At 37.1% G+C, this 14,980-nt stretch overlaps 1 protein-coding gene across 1 annotated transcript in view; it reads left to right on the top strand.

Annotated features, from left to right (window-relative positions):
• Nucleotides 1–14,980, top strand: part of DDX60 (DEAD (Asp-Glu-Ala-Asp) box polypeptide 60) — a 48,221-nt gene that overhangs the window by 16,990 nt on the left and 16,251 nt on the right. Inside the window, exons 16-28 of the mRNA XM_010288928.1 lie at nt 433–574; nt 1,633–1,782; nt 3,158–3,277; nt 4,694–4,789; nt 5,559–5,674; nt 6,199–6,344; nt 6,527–6,636; nt 6,739–6,843; nt 6,930–7,058; nt 7,882–8,009; nt 11,233–11,391; nt 12,672–12,816; nt 14,388–14,540. Of these exons, the coding sequence (XP_010287230.1) occupies nt 433–574; nt 1,633–1,782; nt 3,158–3,277; nt 4,694–4,789; nt 5,559–5,674; nt 6,199–6,344; nt 6,527–6,636; nt 6,739–6,843; nt 6,930–7,058; nt 7,882–8,009; nt 11,233–11,391; nt 12,672–12,816; nt 14,388–14,540 (1,699 nt within the window). The remainder of the gene's footprint in view (nt 1–432; nt 575–1,632; nt 1,783–3,157; nt 3,278–4,693; nt 4,790–5,558; nt 5,675–6,198; nt 6,345–6,526; nt 6,637–6,738; nt 6,844–6,929; nt 7,059–7,881; nt 8,010–11,232; nt 11,392–12,671; nt 12,817–14,387; nt 14,541–14,980) is intronic.

Genomic DNA, 14,980 nt, shown 5'->3' with positions numbered 1-14,980 from the left:
CACTCAGTCTTTATATTGAATTTTCTTTTGCAACTGTGATTCATTGCACAAGGGGTCAGTGCAGGCTGAAGAAAAGACATAAATATGGGAGGAAAAGGCTCCGGCAGGCAATAGCTTGAAGAGGCTGAGCTTTGCCTGCTAGAGAGTTTTGTTAGCTCTTCTGACAACAAAACCACCACCAAGACCACCACTGGCTATGGAAGACACATTGCTTTTGGAACATAGTTTCCTTTGAAGACATACAAGCATAACTCTGACATAAGGCTATACGGTGTAGATTTGTGCAAGAAATTATTTAAAAATCACCTGAACTTTCATATGTTTTTTAAAGCTTGCAGAATTCCACAGCACAAAAGACATGGCATTTTCTTAATCTGTTGCTAGCTTTCAAACCAACTTGAACTTTCATTTAACCTTATAGACAGGAGAAAGTAATGATCAGAATACAAGCAACTACGCTATCAAAGTGGGTCCAGCTCGCTTTCAGCTACAATACATGGATTATTACTTGCTCCGAGAAGAGAGAAATGATCCAGACCCCCGAGTGCAACATTTCATACCAGACACATGGCAGGTAATGAGGTACAATCTTTTTGCATAAAGTTAATGGAATGATCTTTGATTTATTTTTTTCATTGAAAAATACAGATTATTATACTACTTGTCAAAAAGGGTTGTTTGACAAATTTAATTTTGTAATAAGTTTAACAAATTCAGCAGATAATTTTTGACTGTGTTCCATGTTCTTTCTACACTGCAAGCTTTTCTACAGAGACCTTTGCCCAAGGAATTCAACATAAGAAATGTCAAATCCATGTGATTTCACTGCTTATTACCATATTTGATGGTGGTAACATCCCATTTGGATAACCTCTGACTGTTCATCCTCTGCTCATTTGTCCCTAAAGAATTATCTGTAGTATAATTTGAGAAATAACTTTTCTGTCTAAAGCAGAGTAAATCTAACTCAGATTTTCTTGTTATTGGACTGGGGAGACCAGCTGAATTTGCTGCTTTGCATGTCTGTATCTACTGAACAGTCACTTGCTTGAAAAGCAACTTGGAACTTGTCATATGTGCTGATAGAGAAAGATAGTGTTAGTACTATTTCTGTTTCCTCTTCTGTACCCCTTCCGCCATACTTTCACAGACCTATATAAGGTGAGAGAGCATGGAGGACAACAGGAATAGGGAAGAAAACAGGCTAGGAACAGAAGAGAGGTTTGGACAGTATTGCTGTAACTATTATAATGCAAGAAAAAAATAATGCCTTGTATAAAACAATGAAGTTTTTGGAACTAAATGATACACTTCTGAATTAACTGGATTTACTTTTTAATTTTAAAATGTCCAGGTTTGGACTCGGAATGTTCTGGTATCAGTATCAGTATCTCAGAACAAATAATTGAAATAGACAAGTTATAATTTATAGTTCCATTTTTCTCTTAAACTGTTAGTGGAAAAAAGAATACAATCATAAAATGACTAGGCTAATTCTGACTTTCTGTAGTCTAGAAGTTGTATATAAAGTCTATATGCAAAAATAAGAGTTGTTTTCACAGAAGGAGCTGGTTTACTTAATAATAACTTAATAACAAGACATTTTGACACACGTAACCGCTTTTCTCTTAGCGAGAACTTCTTGATGCTGTAGATAATAATGAGTCTGCAGTGATTGTCGCTCCCACTTCATCAGGAAAAACATATGCATCATACTATTGCATGGAAAAAGTTCTGAAAACAAGCAATGAAGGAGTAGTTGTGTATGTTGCTCCTACAAAGGTAAGGCTGCATCCCTACTACATATTCTGTATGTATGACTGTGACATAGAATCATAGAGTCATTTAGGTTGGAAAACACCTTTAAGATCACCAAGTCCAACCGTTAACCTAGCACTGCCAAGTCCACCACTAAACCACGTACCTAAGCACCAAATCTATGCATCTTTTAAATACCTTCAGGGATGGGGACTCAACCACTTCCCTGGGCAGCCTGTTCCGATGCCTGACAACCCTTTCAGTGAGAAATTTTTCCTGATATCCAGCCTAAATCTCCCCCTGTGCAACTTGAGGCCATTTCCTCATGTCCTATTTCTTGTTACTTGGGAGAAGAGACCAACACCCACCTTGCTACAACCTCCTTTCAGGTAGTTGTAGAGAGTGATAAGGTCTCCCCTCAGCCTCCATATTTTTCAGAGTGATTTTGAAACCATTTGAGGTAACTTATTACACAAATTCAGTTGATTTTTTTTTATTATTATTAGAAAAGGACTCTTTACATTTACATTTATTAGAAACAGTGTGTTTACAAATAAATCTTAAAAATATTTACGCTTATGTAGAGTTTTTGTCTATTAATATCTATATGGCTAATTTGTCAGAAACACTAATACGTACAAAAGTGCTATAAGTAAAATGTTAGGTAAATGATGAGATTACCAAAAGCCTACCAACCTGGTGAAAGTAATATTAGCACAGAACAATGACTAAGCAAGTCAAGTTGTCTTTCTCTAATTGAGTTCACAATTAGATTCTTGAAGAGAAAATTTATGAAACTCTAGGCAGTGTGATATTTTTTAATGAGAGTTCTATCATAGTAGTTAAAAACTGACTTAAGTGCTGAGGCATAATGTTTTGATTTCTTCCCAAACTTATTTTAATTTTTGGATAGTGAATTACATGTGCTGTTATTCAATAACAATCTCTATGCACTGTTTTCTACAAGTAAAATAAATTTTTCTGGTTTTGTACTCAGGCTGGGCATCAAAATCATCTTTTCATTTCAAGACCAGTCTGGGTGCAGAAATGCATTTTACACCTGCAGCTCCAGGACTTTGAGATCATTAAAGTGCTTGTAGATGCAGTAGAATGTGATCTATTTTTAACTGCTTTGAAAATAATTAAAATACAGAATTAATAATGTTTAACTCATTTTACACAACACTAAATTTCTTTGAAGGCATTTGAGTATAATTAAAAACCAAGTACCATTTCTTTTTAAAGTTAACATTGTTGACAGTCTAGACTTAATATTACATTACATTATAGTCTAGTACGTTAATATCAGTGCCAAAATTGAATGCTTTTATATGTCTTGGAATATCATGCCTTTAGACATACACTGTCTAGTTTTGTTAATGACATGCTTTATTTTAAGGCCCTGGTAAACCAAGTGGTGGGAACTATATACAGTCGATTCACCAAGAAGCTTCCGGATGGATTGGTAGTGTGTGGAGTCTTCACACGAGATTATCGCAATGATGTCATGAATTCTCAGGTATATTTTTATGGGTGTTCTAACATATAATACTAATAATGACTTCTGTATTCCATCTGGCTTCTGACAATGTTAATTCCAATTATAACATTTGTGCCATTACTAAATATAAAGTTCAGGAAAAACGTAAGCATACCTGTAGTGTTTACCAGAAACTTTCAGTCTATGGCCTACAATCTTACCTATTCATCCTTAGGGGACATGCAGTTGAGTACTTGATCTGATTAAAAGAAAAAACATTAAAATCCTTTGATTGCCAGCATACAGCAGATGCCTTACAGAAGTCCAGATAGAATACATCAGTACCTCTTCCCTTGTTCACTGATGTAGTCACTCTATCATGGAAGGCCGCTAGGTTGGTCTCTCTTGTAGTGGGGAGCCCAGAATTGGACACAGGACTCCAGGTGTGGCCTCATCAGTGCTGAGTAGAGGGGGAGGATCCCCTGCTTTGATTTGCTGGCAACACTCTTCCTAATGCAGCCGAGGATACCATTAGCTTTCTTTGCTACAAGGGCACTTTGCTGCCTCATGTTCAATTTGGTGTCCACCGGGACCCTCGGGTCCTTTTCTGCAGAGCTGTTTCCCAGCTGGATGGTCCCCAGCATACACTGGTGAATGGGGTTGTTCCTCCCCAGGTATAGGACTTGGCACATCTCCCTGTTGAACTTCTCGAGGTTCCTGTCAGCCCATGTCTCCAGCCTTTCTATGTCCCTCTGGATGACAGCATGACTCTGGCATATCAGCCACTCCTCCCAGTTAGGTATCATCAGCAAACCTGCTGAGGGTACACTTTTCCTCATTGTCCAGGTCATTAATGAAGCTGTTAAACAGGATCAGAGCCACTATTGACCCCTGGGGTACACCGCTAGTTACTAGCCTCCAGCTAGACTTTGTGTTACTAATCACAACCTCTGGGCCCAGCCTTCCAACAAGTTTTCAGTCCACCTCACTGTCTGCTCATCTGGCCCATACTTCAACAGCTTGTCTGTGAGGATCTTACAGGAGATGTTGTCAGAAGCTTTACTGAAGACAATATCCACTTCTCTCCCATCATCTACCAAGCCAGTCATTTCATCATAGAATTTGGTCAAGGCTGGTCAAGCAGGACTTCCCCTCGGTGAATTCATGCTGAATACTCCTGATGACTTTCTAGTTCCTCATGTACTTGGAAATGATTTCCAGGGTTAGTTGCTCCATCACCTTCTCAGGGATTGAGATGAGGTTGACCAGCCTGCAGTTTCCTGGGTCCTCGTTCTTGCCCTTCTTGAAGATAGCAGTGGCAAATCATTAATTCGTTCTTGCTTACCTTGAAATCAAATCTATATATATTTTCAAATGCTTTTTAAATGTAGAATCTACTTGTAGTTGATTAGTCAGTTTACTTGAAAATAATGCTTTACAAACCTTTCTTCTTAGATACTAGTGACAGTGCCTCAATGTTTAGAAATCTTGATGCTGTCTCCTCGTTGCCAGAAATGGACGAAACAGATACAATATGTTATATTTGATGAGGTAGGCACCTTTTAATAGTAACCAATTTAAGAAATATATGAAAAACCTTGAGGAAAAATGCTGGTGACTCAATTTTTTGTTACATAAATTATTGCTGGTATAGAAACAACTTCAGAAATATTATTTTGGACTTACTTGCTTTTTCCTGTTTGCTGATAGCGTTTCTGTACTCCAGTGAAAGAACTTAAAGATCCATTAGTCCTCAAGAGGACATATAGTTCAGTCAAAGCTACCGGGAACTTCCTCTACTATGGTGGCTTTTAGTTTTTCAGTTGGCTGGCTTAAGAGAAATAACTTATTTTATTTCTCTCAATCCAGTCAACTGAAAAGCTAAAAGACACCACTGTAGTCCCAGTGGCCTAAACAGAGCATTCCAGATTGGAATCATAAACATTTTACATCATACGGTGTTTGTCTCTCTTTCCAGGGAAAACGTCAATGATTAATCTTGCTAAATTTAAAATTTCTACTGTATTCTTTCTTGTGTATAGAATTAATTGCAAATGATGCCAGTGAGTATCTAGGGTACAGTGAATGTAGTATTAGAATTTAAACTAATTTGCTATCCAATGAAGTCTGGAGAGGGATTTGAACATTTGATTTGGATCTCACGGTCATTTACTCCAACATAAGAATTATTTAGTACTGATCTTACTTGCTGATCAAAACTTTTAATTTTTTTTCAAAACGTAAAACAACTCCCCTTATGGGTGCACTTTGATAAGGAACTTTTTTTCTCTTCTTTTAACCCTTTTCCCCCAAAACATAGGTCCATTGTCTCGGTGGTGAAATTGGAGCAGAGGTGTGGGAGCATCTTCTCGTAACAATTCGATGTCCGTTTTTGGCGCTCTCTGCTACTGTCAGCAACCCGGAACACCTAACTGAGTACGTGTGGAATTTTCTTGCTCACAAGAGCATATTTAAATTGGATATGAGGAGTTTTAGGTAGAGAGGACAATTACTATTGGGAGGCAACTGATTTGGAGTTATATTGTTATATGTATTATGCTACACTTACTCCCCCAATTAACACAAAACTATACTGTAACTCTTGACTCTGTAATGAGAACAGGCACTACTATTCCTTCAGACCCTATAATTGAGCTGTGCAGAGGAATTTAGGAGGCTTTTACATCTATTTGAATTGCCAGAGCCCGATAAGCACACTTGTCCATGATCAATCAGAGAAGACACCTGCACTATATTTATATATATAATGGTGCTATTCCACATTTTTTATTTGCACCCTGGAATAAACTGGAGAAAATTGCACTGAAGATGGTGAAAAGGGGACTGGAAATTCTATAAGAGAAACTGAGCAGATTTTAGTAATTCATCTATTATAGCTGTAGCAATTTTCTTAAAGTATTTTTTACAACTCTTATTTTTATTTTATTCTTGCACTGTAGGTGGTTACAATCTGTGAAAAGGTATTGGCAACGTGCTGAGAATAGAATAGAAGGAAGCTCTACAAACTCTGAAAAGAATTTTAGAAGAAAATGTAAAGTGAAATCTAAAGTTCAAACACAAAAGAAGTCATATCGTGTTAGACTGGGTGTGTATCAGAATATTTTGTAACTAAGAAATACATTTAGTATTGTTTCTGAAAAAAATTTAATTAGGGTGTGTGAACTTAAGCATGTTTTATTTTTCAAATAAAAACAAATCTTGCAGAATTAAGTACTTGCTTTTTAAAACAACCAAGTGCATCATGACAGCATTTTTGTCTCTTCACAGTCTTGTATGAAGAAAGATACAATGATTTGGAAAAGTATGTGTGTTCTTTAAAGGGCAGTGATTTTATCATTGAACATTGTCATCCCTGTGCTGCATTATCAGTCAGTCATGTAAGCATAATACTGGTGTCAACATTGTTTAGCAACTGTTACATTTAGGCAACATGAATTCCATCAAAATGATTATTTTTCTTTTGTTTAAACTCCATGCAGATTGAGAACTATGGTATTCCTTCAGATCTTTCTCTCTCTCCACGAGAGAGCATCCAGCTTTATGACACAATGGTAAAAGTCTGGAAAGGGTGGCCAAGGGCACAGGTGTGTACGCATGGCTGTGAGCAAAATATATAAAAATAAATAGATAACAAAGTACCGCAATGTTTTATATTAATATTGTTTTCCAGGAGCTAGATCCTGAGGAGTTTGTCTCTTTCAAGAATAAAGTAGTAATAAAAAAGGCAGATGTGAGGAAATACGAACAGGAACTGAAGAAAGAACTAACAAAATGGATTTTGCTTGGCCAAAACCAGAAGGTAACAGTTGTTACAAGGCACTTTCTTAAGCTTATGTACACTTTTAATATAATAATAATTGTATGTAATAATATAATTATGGGAGTTTCTCCTCCCATAATTATTATTTATTAGGTTTAACTGCTGCTGTACTTGAAAGATAAGCACTAATGTTTGTGACGTTTCTATAAGCATTTTCAAGGTGATGTTTTCACAAGCTTCTCTGGGAATCAGATTTCTGATACTGCTGTGAGATTTCAGTTCCTGGTTCCTTTAGGTAGCTCCTACAATTAATGAGAATATTGTACCATTGCTCTGCTTTTTTAGTCTATGTCTTTTTTGCTGCTTATTTGAAACCTTCTGTGTAACCACAGACAGCATGTATGTTGCCATGTAAAAGATAGAAATTAAAGCAATTAACAGAAAATGAAGTCCTGGATTGGAGGCCACCTATTCCTATATCATAAAAGGAATATGAGGAGGTGGTGAATCAACAACAAGGAAAAAATATAGAATATCTGGGGAAAAAAACCCGAATTTCTTGAAATATGACACTTAAATGTGAAAATATATCGTAATCAGTGTGTTATTGATACTTTATTATTTGCACAGTGATGGTAGCCATGAATGCTACAACAATTCGCTTTTTGAGCTCTTACTAAAGTCAGCTGGAAACTTGCAGACCTTTTAATCCGTAAACTATATGTGGCTATTGCAGTTCTGTATCACTTAAAAAATTTGAGCTGATAGAAGTTGACACAGGAAAATGGAGACTTCATATTTGTTAGCCTCTAACCAGAAGTTTCTGCCATTAAAATCTCCACAATAATACTGTTTTGGTCAGGTGAATGACCTACTGGAGCACCTTAAGCCAAAACCTGTGGATTGCTCAGAACGGGAAAAATGGAAGCATTTTGCAAGCTTTGTTGATAAATTACATGAGATGGATAAGTTGCCTGCCATATTTTTTATGTAAGTATTTACATTCCATGTATTATATGTGTATTGCCTATATTAAGAAAAATGGGTATTGGAGATAAACATTGATTTGGCTTGGCAAATACCATTTATATGGTATTTGTTACCTTTGCTTTAAAACATACAAAGTAAAGGCCTACAAGCTCTATCAACCCATGTATCTTTATGGCACTAAAGGTTTAGCTGAAATAAAACTAAGAGCATTAATTACTTTATGGAAAGGCTAGAATCCATGCATGATGTCTGAGAAAATTACAAGGAACTGAATCACATTAAGATGAGAGTCAGATTCTCAGTTGCTTTGCCCCAGTGTAGTCAGTAAAACTCGTGGAAAGTGTATGCTGTTTATTTAGAGGTGCAAATGGTGTATGTAGAGACAGATTTGTTAGGGAAAAGGGTTAAATGAGGTTCTGTTACTGTGTGCATTGGTCACATGGTGAGGGTTCCACTGCATAGCCTCTAACAATCTCATCTTGCATCCAGTGACATGCATCAATCAACCTGTTTTGCAGACATGTGAGATGTAATTACACAACGTCAGACATGCAGAACTTTGAGCCTACTGTCAATACTGTTATTGTGAGTGATATTGCTAATATTAGTAAAGTAGGCATGTACCTCAATGCTGGACTTAATAATAAAAAGAAGGTGCTTATCCATAAATGGTTGTCTGGCGCATATTCTCAATGTAATAATGCATAGGAACAATCATGTAAAAATGGAAAGTTTTCTCACCTCAGTATGAAGCCTGGCCCTTCCTTACATTGGACAGTAGGGGTAGAATGCTCACTGCCATTTCAGTTCTCACATGCTTCATGTGGATAAAAAGGTATTTCTGAAAGAACTCTAGAAAGGAAGAAGAAAAAAGTGAATATACATATTGACGGCACATCTCAGATTACTCTAGTTGCTGGTGAATTATTTCTTTTTCTATTTCTCAGTGATGGTCTAGTTGTAAATTAATGTTATGGCTGATTTCAAGATAAAACTGACAGTTTTCAAAAGGACTCTTAGATATTTGTAATTTCTTCAAATATGAAATAATTTCAGGGCTGGTGTATGAACTGCAACATCATGCTGGGGCACTCAATAAGAAGTTCCAAGGTGCTTCTCCTTAATAGAGATGGATAAGTGCCTGTCATGGTTTAGCCCCAGCCGGCAACTAAGCATCATGCAGCCGCTCGCTCACTCCCCCTTCCCCCAGTGGGACAGGGGAGAGAATTGGGAAAAAACTCATGGGTTGAGATAAAAACAGTTTAATAGGACAGCAAGACAAAAGGAAACAACAATGATAACAACAATAACAATAACGACAAAGGAATGTACAAGAACAATAGTACAATTGCCCAATACAGCAATTGCTCACCACCTGGTGATTAATAGCCCGTCCCTGAGCAGCAATTTCCACCCCCCAGCTAACTCCAGTTTATATACTGAGCATGATGTTATATAGTATGGAATATCTCTTTGGCCAGCCTGGTTCAGCTGTCCTGGCTGTGTCCCCTCCCAGCTTCCCCTGCACCCCCAGCCTGCTTGCTGGCAGGCCACCACGAGAAGCTGGACTGTCCTTGACTACTTAGCGCCAACTTAAAACATCAACTTGTTATCAACATTTTCTCATCCCATATCCAAAACATAGCCTCACACTAGCTTCTGTGAAGAAAACCAGCTCTATCCTGGCTGAAACCAGGACAGTGCCTTACTCTCATCTACCCTGGAATGATGGGTCCTTAGAAATTGTTGGTGACTTATGGCTCTGACAAGGGACTGCGAGTAGAGTGTAAATATCCTTGACAACTGATAAATGATCATGATGAGACAAGAACACAACTCAGACCAGTGAACATGGAGGCAGAACCTAGTGGTATCAAGCTGGGCGATGAGGTACATAAATCTGTTATATAATGGTCTTTTAAGGCACAGGTGTAGTATAACAGCACTTGGTAGACCTCCCCAGTGTCTTTGTAGTCAAGAGGAAGGACAAGAGTCAGACAGGATTAAAAAAAAAAATATCTCTCTAGTTAAATGTCCCAGTCCTGAGAAATTGTGGTGGAGGTGAAGGGGGATGAGTAACCCTCACAAGTAGTAGACAGTGACTTGGAGTAATGGTTTGATGTTTATCATTGATCATTTGATCTTTGATAAACAATGATGTATATGCTTCATTGGTGCTGGTAAGCTTTTTCTCCCTAAGCCATTATTGATGAATGAGGTTGCAAAAAGGTCATTCTGTATGGTGTTATGTTAGCATGGAATTAACGGAGACTCCTGACAGAGCAGGTATCAGAGCTGTAGAAGCCAAATTGCTATCGCAGCCATTGGTAGTAGGGGAAAAAACAATACTTAGAGTCTGCTTTGCTTTTCTTAGAGCCACCAAGGAAAAGAACAGGCTGGCACCACTTTAGTATGCCTTATGGCCGAATAAATGGTAGAGAGAAATTAGATCACTCAATCTGAGCTTCAAAGGGGAAAAAAAGGGCAATTGGCAAATGACTGTTACTGAGCTTTGTCATGCATGAAGATGTGAAAACCTTAAGTTAAGAAGTGATCTCCTGGCCTTATAATCTGCATTTCTTTCTGGATAAAAGGACAAAGTCCTTCAATTTTTGCTCCTGTTCTTGGTGACTGCCAGATTTGAATGACTCGTGCATATTCTAATGGACTAGAATGCAACCTCAGCCCATGTGTTGCCAACACCTGGCATGGGGTTAGGTAACAGGATCTGCCTGCTGCAAGAAGAATAGAAAAAATACTTTTTTAGAGTGAAGCTGGAGAAGTCTTCATCCCAGTTAAACTCCAAACGGTGTCATACTGAAAAAGGTATGAGGAAGAACAGCTATGTAGAAGACCAAGAAAGACAGGCACTGATTCTCATCTGGGTAGTTGAAAAGAATTAAAATGACTTAAGCTGCAGTTTGTTTCATCTGTATGTCCAAGTATCCAGCTTAGGGAAAAGTAGAGTTGAGCATACTTTCTATAGATAATTTATTGGTGGAACCATTTTACATTTTACCACTCAGTTTTGGAATAATAGCAGTTTGAAAGAGAATGCAGACTATGATTTGGAGATGGAATAGGGATATGCTTCTAATGATTAAATTCTAACTAGTGTCAGATGATAAGGCTCACTGAATATTATTGTAACAACATTGCATATAAGTAAAAAATCTATTAGAGTTCACCTAACTGACATATATTATATATTATTTACTTTAAGATTTAATGTGGATTCAGTGGAATGTGCAGCCAAGAATGTATTCCTCAATTTGCTGAAAAAACAAAAAAGTGAACAAGACCCTAACACTGAGAGGGAAAAAGAACGTTTAAGGGACGAGCTAAGAAAAGTGAAAAAAATGCTCATAAAATTCAACCCTCAGTAAGTATTATAACTATATATTATTAAAAAGCTTGCATATTATGACAGAGCATACTTTTGTGATAACTTATTTCTGGGGAATATACCTGTCAGCAGCACATTCATCCAGCTTACAGTATAGTAGTCTCTGCTCCTCTTTGTGCTCTAGGAACCCACAAGTAGGAGCAGCTGTATGGCAGGTATCAATTAGCAGTACCTAGTATATAGTCAGGCAGCAGAAAGATACCAGTGTTGCTGGCATTGTGTAAGGTGCTGGCACTACAACTTAAGAATCAAAGAGAGAGACCTGAGTATATGAGACTGGTCAATTTGGAATAATTCATTACTGATACCAAGATATCAGAGTGGCTCTTTCTCTAGACAGTAACTTTTGTCTCTTCAAGTAGCATCTGAACCTGGTGCTGGGTCAGCCGCTGTGGGAGAGTCTTTTCATAGTTTAGCCTCACCGTGGCTGGTTACAGTGGTGGATCTCTGAAGTATGGGTTCACCTGACTGGTGAGATATTCTTTGAATATTTGTCAGCCTTTTGTTTGGATTGTACTGTATTTGTTTCCCCCTTAACTTTGAATCTTCTTGATTTTGTGATCATAGAGTATGGATTTTTAGAAGTCATTTGACAATGGAATACGGCTGTAGTTATCAGGATTGTCAGGAACATAAAGCATCATAGTTTTGTCCTCCTAATCATGACCATTTACAGTACAGTCTTTGGAAATAATGTCATGAAAGAATAAACTTAGCTGACTTTAATAGTAGTAAGTGAGAACTTGAAAATCCAGTAGGAATTTAGACACATATTTAGACATTGAAGTAGCTTGAAAATCTGCCTCTAAATAGTTTTCCCTCCCCTCTCTTCTTCAAATCCTGTCCTAAATCCTTACAGTCCATGTCATTATTGGTGGTAAATCCATCACATTTCTCTTTTGTATTTAATTCTACTTGCAATCTTGTTAGCTTACTAATTTGCTAAATGAAGTACTTACAGTTGCTGGCTTCATCTTCCTTCATTTTTGCATGCCACCATAATTCCTCTTTCTGATTCACCCAGAATTACTTGCTATTTTGCATACAAGCCATGATAAACTGAAGCTGTTAGCATTATCAGTGAATTTACATTAACAGATCTTTATGTTCTAACATGTTCTAACAGTTCTAATACGTTTGAGCCTACAGTTTAAAAGGGAATGAACCTGCATCTTTCAGTACCCAAAGAATATGTTAAAATTGAGAAATGTATGTTAATTACAAAAATAATATTTTTAATTGTATATTGTATACAGGGATATGAAAAAGTTGAGCTCCAGTAAAATGGAAAACATGGCACTTCTTTTGACCACAAAAGAACAGTTAGAAAAGAGACTTAAAAGGCTAACTGCTATCCCTTCTGTGTGTACTTATGCTAATCCTAAAGCAGTGGATGAAGATGTAAGTAATTCACTGATAATTATAACATGGTTTTGGTTTTGTATGTCTAAAATGCATAAATTTGTGCATAAATACATAAAACACATGTGATGTGTGATGCACTTGTATTTCATAACAGTGCGTATTGACTTCATGAAGCATTCTAAATATTACCATTTAAATTTTATTCTAGGTATCAATCTTAGATAACTTTATTTTTAAGATGTGTGGACAGCTTTCATTCTGCCAAATAAAAAGATGTTGACTTGTCCTTGTGATAGAAGTCCTAGGATGTATACTACAATTAAATAATTTCCATGAACTGTCAGCAATGCAGTTCTGTTACTTGTTGATTCAGATCTCAGACTCTTTTTCTGACTGAGTCATTAGCATAGGCTATATGGCACCTTTGTGTGCTTATCAAAACATTTTTAAGCCCTTCATATCCTGTAAAAATACTAAATAATAAATAATTTTAGGCTCTAAAAGTTCTAGTCCTCACAAAGAAAAATTTTCCATGCTCTTCAATGTGTTTTTGCCCACTGAGGAAAGAAAAGGTGAGAAAAGCACTGAAAATCTGCAGATGTCCATCAGAAATATTAATGTATATATGTATAAAAATAATTAAGGAATAATTTATAAAAGAGATTTATATTGCATCATTTCTAGTAGTAGTGGGTGACAGGGCCTTCAGTTCCCCTCTGATCTAAACTTTTTGAAACATGACTGTAGTTCATATAGCTGTCTCATCGTGGCTGTTTTTTTCATTAAAAGAAGTAATTGTGATGTATAGCTTTTAATTCAGAGAAAAGGCGCTCAAAATTTTGGTGAAGTGCCTTGATAACACTTTTTGCTTATTGTGATATGTCTTGAAAGAGAAGAAGGTTCTGTGTATGGGGACCCAACTTGAAAATTCTCATGATTACTTATCATGGGAACTTGGGATCCCAATGGCATTTTTGGACTGCTGTCAGCCAGCACGGGAGGAATACTGCTTCCCACAGCTGTAGATGGTAAAGGCAGTGAAGAAGTAGCTTGGACTTTGGAACAGATGGCACTTAGCTGTAGAGTGAAGTTCAGAAAATACTGAAAAAGCTTAATTCGGTGCTATTTCTGAATTTGGGAAAGGGAAGCTTCTAACTCTTGTGAAATGAGATGGTGGTACCAAACAGGGATGATAAACAAGAGTAAAAGAGTATCAGCTTCATGTAGATACTTAGGAATTTGTTCTGTGATACTGGCACACACTACATGGTCATGAGGCCATGCTTCGAGTAGGAGTCATGAACATGCAAGCTTGCCATGTCTGGTTGTATCTAGCTGTATGGTATGACAGTTAGGACTGTTGTAATGAGATTTCTCGCAAAGGTGAAAAACCCTGATAGTACATAGAAGTGTACTGAAGAGCTTGGATTTGTCGTCATAATGAAGCTACTGATGATACACGTCCAATTACATAATTTGGGCTTCAGATTCACTGAAGATCATAAACAGCTATATTTCTCTGTAGTGCTTGGAACTATCAGGGAAGACTTTTTTTCATTAGCATCACCAGGTTGTGCTTAATACTTAACATTTGTTTTTATTTGTAGACTCTGAGGAAGATTTTTCATCGGCTTAGATTTGAGAGAAGAGGTTATCTGCAGCAAACAATGGCACTGAGGGGCATTGGGTATCATCATGGATCTATGGCCACCAAGGCAAGACAAGTAGTGGAGATGCTTTTCAGGCTGGGATATATCAAGGTTGGTAAACTGGGATCAGTTCTTATTTTTAAATGAGTTTCTCCATATATTTAATTAAAAAATATAGTGTACATTTCACCAGTGGTAAAATATATTGCATTGGCTTTGTCATGCTTATTTAAAAAATGTTGACATGAAGGTTTCCAAACAAATAAAATAAACGAAGTGAACTGATAGCTGTAGAACTTTATTTCTAATGGAGAGTTTCTGTCCTTCAGATTAGCATATCATAGAATCATAGAATCATTTAGGTTGGAAAAGACCCTTAAGAACATTGAGTCCAACCATTAACCTAACACTACCAAGTCCATCACTAAGCCATGTCCCTAAGTGCCATGTCTGCACGTCTTTTAAATACCTCCAGGGATGGGGACTCAACCACATCCCTGGGCAGCCTGTTTCAATGCTTGACAACCCTTGTGGCGAAAAAACTTTTCCTA

Source organism: Phaethon lepturus, unplaced genomic scaffold, assembly GCF_000687285.1.
Source record: "Phaethon lepturus isolate BGI_N335 unplaced genomic scaffold, ASM68728v1 scaffold3756, whole genome shotgun sequence".
Lineage (NCBI taxonomy): Eukaryota > Metazoa > Chordata > Aves > Phaethontiformes > Phaethontidae > Phaethon > Phaethon lepturus.
Note: the sequence above shows the minus strand (reverse complement) of the source record. Positions and strands in the feature narration are given on the sequence as shown.